The sequence below is a fragment of the Nestor notabilis genome, unplaced genomic scaffold (assembly GCF_000696875.1).
Source record: "Nestor notabilis isolate BGI_N333 unplaced genomic scaffold, ASM69687v1 scaffold12458, whole genome shotgun sequence".
NCBI classification, from domain to species: Eukaryota; Metazoa; Chordata; class Aves; order Psittaciformes; family Psittacidae; genus Nestor; species Nestor notabilis.
Genome location: NW_009938788.1, coordinates 26,880 through 33,546, shown reverse-complemented (window position 1 = coordinate 33,546; position 6,667 = coordinate 26,880). Strand labels below are relative to the sequence as shown.

The following is a 6,667-nucleotide window of genomic DNA, read 5'->3' as shown; positions in this document are numbered from 1 at the left end:
GCAGGAATAAATCTCTACTCCAAGTAGACCCTGACACGGCTAGCCTAATTTTCCATTTCAGGGTGGACTTTGATCTTTCATGATCCAGTGAATGGTCACTTGACACCATTGTCACTGTGCTTACAGAAAGAAAAAAAACCAAACCAAAGCAAACAACATAGGAAGTATAACAAATGAGACTTCCTTACTAAGTCAGTGTCCTACAAATGACAATTCATCACAGAAATTAAAAACTACAAACCCTGCTCCTTTTGTCATGCCACTACAAGTCTGACTGCTGTAGAGCTACAGTGAGTGTAATAAGAACATTTTAAAAGTGAAACTAGGGTTAGAGTTAGCACATTTTTGACAGAAAAGAACAGGAAATGATAGCAAAAGCAGGACATGACACAGACAGGCAGATGTGTCTGCCTTTTGCGCTGCCCAGCTAGCCCAGTCTGAGAAGCCTCATGAACAATGGAGTGAAAATGGGAACCCTTCCCACCTCAGCAGCACCATCAGGACCTTCACTGCTCTTGCCCCAGGAGCCTTCAGCAATTACCTGGGCTCTTTATCTCAGATTTCCAGTTTCCCATCTGCTACTGCAGATTTTCAGGGGTTTTTTTTCATTTTTCTTTCTACCCTGTATCTCTTAGTCCAGCCTTATAGTCCAAACCCCATTCTATTTATTCTGCTTTGCTGTTTCTCACTCCTTCCATCATAGAAATTCTTTATCCTCATATATCCACCAATGAACCCAAAATATTCCCCTGCCCTTTCAGAGCATTTGCTGTTACCTGGTGCAGCACAGCCTTCACTCTCCATGCACAGAGCCTCCTGCTATTTCCCCCTTCCCAGCACATGCTGCAGTCCAGCTGACCTCTGGCACTCCCCATTTCCCACTGCACCCAGCTAGGCAATGGCCTCCTCAGTGAATCTTCCCACAAAGTCTTATCTCTCTTCTACCTCATTTTCTTGGCAGGACCTTCAAAAATATCATAAACACTAACTGCAAGTTCCAAAAAGGAAAAGTTAAAATAATCTGCCTGGATAGAATTCAGAGGGCAAAAAATGAGATCATATTCAGGGGGCGGGGGGGAAGTCAACAGACATGCAGTAGCCCTAATCCTGACCCCATTCAGTTTAAGGGAACTTTGCAATTGACTTTAACAAGGATCAGATTCAGCACAGAATATTCCTTTTAAAACTCGGTCTTCTCCTCTACTTGTACTGTTCCTTAATGTGCTTTGCATTGTGCACAGGGAGAGACATTAGTCAGAAAATTAATAAAGCTGCTAAGTAAGTAACACAATAAATTGTGGAGCACAGTCCATTAACAGCTTGACACATCAGCTGTTAATTAATTTCGAGGGACAGTGTTAGGAGATAATCTAGTGTTTTTATTTCTGACAACACACTGACTATACCCTCTTCTCTCTCCAGGAACAGTACCAGTTTCTGTACAAAGCTATTCTCAGCCTTGTCAGCACAAGGCAAGAAGAAAACCCTTCAGCATCTATGGACAGTAATGGCTCAGCTTTACCTGATGGAAATGCAGCTGAAAGTTTAGAATCTTTAGTTTAATTGCACATCAAACACACACATACCTATGTCACTCCAGGTACACCTGGAGTTTACCATTGTTATTTTCAGTTTTATACTTTGTGGGGGGGAGGACTCTGTCCAGTCACTATATCTATAACCAGATCCCAGCTGTTGCCCAGTCATTTCTGTTACGTACAACTTTACTGTGGAACTTCTATCATTAACAATTTGTGCCTTTTCTTGGAAGATTTCTTGTAATATGTTGTTACGTCTGGACTAACTTGATTGACTTTTACAGTGTTTCTAAGAATTGAATTGTGGTATGTTTTTTCAGTATTAGTTTTTGATTTATCTGGCTTTACTTTGAACTTAAAATTATCATATTTATAGATGTTAGGGGTTTCTCAATTACAAACGTCATGGGTTTAGTATTTGATTGATTTGCTGTATTTATAACAATTTACATTTGCTAGAAATATAACTTTTAATATAGTAGAATGTAAATAAAATACTGTTCTCCATAACATTCAACATTTTAAGACTTCAATTAGACATTTAGAATAGTAATCTGATACTTACTGTAAATACTGCTACTTCTGTAGTGATCATGGACCAAATTTATATTTATAATTGTAGATTTTTTATATTTTACTACAGAGTCAGTTTTCTAGTTCTGTGTAACTGCCTTGTTAAAATGCTGTAGTTGGGTATGTTTTTATTTTAACAAAGTCTTCTGATATATAATTGTGCATCTTAAGCAATTAACCTTCATAAAGCTGCATGTGATTTTAACTTTTTGTGGGAAATAATAGAAATCATTCGTTTTGAAATGAGAAGTTTTTATGAGAATAACACCTGTACTTGGCATTGTTAAACTGTTTTTACCTATGGCATTGCAAAAATAAATATAAATATTCCAGTCTGTACTTAGCAGTCTTCCATATACACTAAAGAGTTGTCACTTTCACTTAGGAGAGGTTTTACTTACAAGAGCAAGGACTCAAGGCTGACCTGCACACAGCTGCTGTTCCCATGGAATCTGTGAGTTCAGAAGATGCTTTTGGAAAACTGTTTGTTTGTTATTTAATCTCCACTCTACTTCCACCCATAGCCATAGTGTCATGTTAGCTCCTTTTTTAGCTTTTCCTTCCACATCCTGTCTGGTCACCCAGAAGGCTTAATGGGATGTCCCAGGCCTCCAAATTGCCTTAATTGTCCCTTCACAAGACTTCTCAATGCTGGCTTTATTTCAGATCTTCCATTCAGGTGCTCTGCTCTTCACTGCCTCCTTTGGCAACGCCAAAGCCAAACTCTGGGAAGCAATAAGGCAAGTAATCTCTGCAAGAGCAAAAGCAGAACATTTCAACTCCGTCACTCAATTATTTTCTGTAACCTTCTGAATGGGCAAGAAAAAATGCTGATTGTACTGAAGGTTACAGCACTGAGGAGCATGAGAGCTTTGTTTAACACAGCCCTGGAGTAACTGTTTGCTCACTTTGGTACATTCAGTTGTTATGTAGAAATACTGAGAGAAGAGATACTGCTCTGGACTAGAACACCACAGAAACTGATGAACACTACCTTAGGTTGAAAGACAAGACCTGATGCAGGCTTGAAGATTTTAATCAACCGATTGATTCCTAAGGCAAGGGTGTGTGACAAATCTCTGTCAGCAGATAGGTCTAGACCCCTTCAGCAGTGTAGGACTGAGGATAAGTGGACCTGAGACAAAGCCAAAACAAATTTGCGCTTAGAGAAATCTAAACAGTAGAAACTTAAAAAAATCCTCATAATGTTGATACATTATGAATGGCACAGAATGACAGAATAGCTAGGAGTACAACAAACTTTTTCCTGCTCTTTTCCTCCTTATACAAAAATAATCAGACAAAATAATCAAAACAATGTAATGTATAAGTTAGTTTTGTAAAACTTATTAACACATAAATGTGCTTGAATTCTTTTTTACACTTGACCACTCTCTTTATAACCCCAGCAGTGCAGTCCCAGAGGTTATGGAGTGGCTGAATCCATTGGATTTGAGACCCTGGGGCTTCCCCTTCCCTGTTCACCAGAGCTGAATGCACAGCGATTCTCCTATCTCAGCCCAATTTCAGAAGGGGACTGAGGTACAACTTCTAAGTGGAAGTAAACTTAACACTGTATCCCTAGCTAAGTTAAACGCCTTTGAAGAATAGGACCTAGAGTTTCTGCTTACTGTATTTGTGTTGGTTTGGGGGCGGCAGGAGTTACAAATACACAGAACAGGCTCATTGTCCTGAATGATACATGTCGTCGTAGCACGTTGAATTACACACACACATTCTTCACAGCTTTCAGGCACCAAGTTGGTGTGTACAAAGGTGTAACAGTTGCCCTTTGAGGAAGGATGTATCTTCTTTTTTTAGGTGGCCTGGGGGTTCCTCACCACTTCCTCTAGAGCAGTGGGGTTGGCCAACACCCTCCATTTGTACACTGAGGCTAACAAACACAGCGACACTATGTAATTCCCCCCTTCTCCTTCCAAAAACACAGAAACAATTTTTCCTTTTCTAATGTCTAGGGGCGCCTGTATGTGACAGGTTAATTGTGATCTTATGGCCATTTCAAACCATATTCCATAATCTTCTTAGCATAGACTTCTGCTCTTCGCCACATTAGCACACAGCAAGAGAAATAGACATGCTCGTGTGCTACTTCTGCCTTTTTCTTTAAGAAAACTGGCTTGCAGCCTTACATAATTTTATGCTTTTTATTTTGATATCTTCTATTAATGTATTTGGAGCTTGATAGAGATATATACACAAAGTCTTTTTTAGGCCAATTAATTATGTAATGTTTTTCAAGCCTCTGTGGACCAAAAGCAAAAAGATCCTCCTTCCTAAAATCCCATCTTGATATAACTGTTCCCTTCAACCTAAATGTTTTGCAAACATTTTAAAATGATAATCCAAAGAATCAGCTGTCGTTCAAGGTTTCTTCCAGAGATGTTAGTAATCACATTCATCATCTTAGCATGCTGACAAGTTATTTAAAACATAAGTGCTTAGGATAATCTCTTTACTCACACATATTGGTTCTGATCTAGAAAAAATAAGAATCATAAAAAAAATCTTCTATAATCTTCAACGATGATGGATTACAGATTTTAATAAATGCGTGTCAGTTCCTCTCTCAGACAAAGGCCATATTCTAATTAATTTTTTTCTTGTAATCCAAACTACAGACTCAAAAGACACATAGCCTGCCTTTTCAAACTGGGTCAAGTGTGGAAAAGATGTTATGTATCTATCTCCTGCAAGAAATGGGATATTAATAAACAACATCCATTTAAGATTATTATTTTTGTTTTACAAAGCTGTAAATGGTGTGACAAGGAAAACTTGGTTAGTGAGCTTCCTGCTAAGAAACCATACATGAGTAGAGTTAAAAACCTAAAGTAATTTACTAACATCACCAACTTTTCAGTGATTGTGGTGTGGAGGTTTAACACCTATGGAAAGCTTTACAGAAGTCAGCAAAAAGCGATGAACAACAGTCATCAATACAACAGGATACTAGTTAAAGACCTTAGTATAGACTTTGGAAATCCGTCGACCAAAGGAGTTTGCAACATTTCATCACAATGCTTTACCTAGCACAGTTCATCATGACGTCCTGGAATAACTCAAGCTGAGATGGGCAAGTGAGACACCAAGTTTTCATCTCTTCCAGGGGCACAGGGAGATATGATCATAAAATCACAGAATAGTTTGGGTTGGAAGGGACCTTAAAGATCATCCAGCTGCAACCTCCGGCCACAGGCAGGGACATCTTCCACCAGACCAGGTTGCTCAAAGCCTTGTCCAACCTGGCCTTGAACACTTTGAGGGACGGGGCAGCCACAGCTTCTCTGAGCAATCTGTGCCAGTGTCTCACAGTGAAGAATTTTTTCTTAACATCTAATGTAAATCTCCCCTTTGTCAGTTTAAAGCCATTCTCCCTTGTTCTGTCACTATATGCCCTTGTAAAAAGCCCTTCTCCAGCTTTCTTGTAAGCTCCTTTAGGTACTGGAAGGGTACCTTCTGTTGTCTAGGCTGAACAAGCCCAAGCCCAACTCTCTCAGCCTGTCTTCCTAAGAGAGGTGCTCTGGCTCCCTAAGCATCTCTGTGGCCTCTGGACTCATTCTAACAGGTCCATGACCTTCTTCTGTTGGGGACCCCATGTACTGTTCTGTAGCTTTCCACTTCTGTAGCTGTCTTTGTACCCAAGCACAGAACATGTGCTAAAAAAAAACTCACGTCTCAAGATTATACCTGAAGAGAATGTCTAGATACAGATATGTGTATATAAACATACAGATGGGTAATCAATGCAAATGCTTAAAACAAGCCTTGAAGGGTCTTCTCTGATAATTCTAGTGAGAAGTTTGGAAAGGTATTTCATGCACATAGAGAAGTCCACTTGTAGACATCTTTTTCAATATAACCATCTACGTTTAGAAAAACCCAAACATTCATATACATCTCATTAGACTGTAAAGATGACATAACAATAAAACAGAGGATTTCGGATTTATTTTTCAAGCAATCTCTAAGATACAATTATCTTTCCAATAATATGCAAAGAAAGCTGAGAAATCTAATCTTCATACAAAAAGCTGAGCAATAAATTCATTTAAATCTAAACAAAAAGCAGCACTGCACTGGGAACAAGAACACATTCAAATACAAAATGTTTCAAAAACAGCAGTGTTTCTTGAAGAAAGCACGCTGTAGTGGTTATTCTTTTAGTGCTCCAAAAGAGATTACATACCTGTAAAGCATTCCAATTTTCTTTGCATACCACGTTTCAAGGCAGAAAAGCAAGAAAGGTACATGCATATACACAGAGTCACAACACCATGGTTGTGCATTTGTGGGGTAAAGGAGGGAACAGAAAAGTCTTGAGTGAAATCCTCATCTCACCAAGCACTGGACTGGAAGGCACCTACAGATATAAGTCTATTTTTAACTCTTAATTGTAGGCCTTTAATCTACCAGGGGCAGGAGGAGGCAGCTGGGAGTGGAACACTTGCTGCAGGCTCCATCCTTACCACAGCTGCAGGTACCACCCATACAACAGACCCCAGACTGTAAGATCAGTGGGAAGCAAAGCAACTTAG

At 39.3% G+C, this 6,667-nt stretch overlaps 1 protein-coding gene across 1 annotated transcript in view; it reads left to right on the top strand.

Annotated features, from left to right (window-relative positions):
* Nucleotides 1-2,446, top strand: part of PTPRZ1 (protein tyrosine phosphatase, receptor-type, Z polypeptide 1) — a 64,872-nt gene extending 62,426 nt beyond the window's left edge. Inside the window, exon 27 of the mRNA XM_010019525.1 lies at nt 1,423-2,446. Within this exon, the coding sequence (XP_010017827.1) occupies nt 1,423-1,563 (141 nt within the window). The 3' untranslated portion in view covers nt 1,564-2,446. The remainder of the gene's footprint in view (nt 1-1,422) is intronic.
* Nucleotides 2,447-6,667: the final 4,221 nt, after the last annotated feature.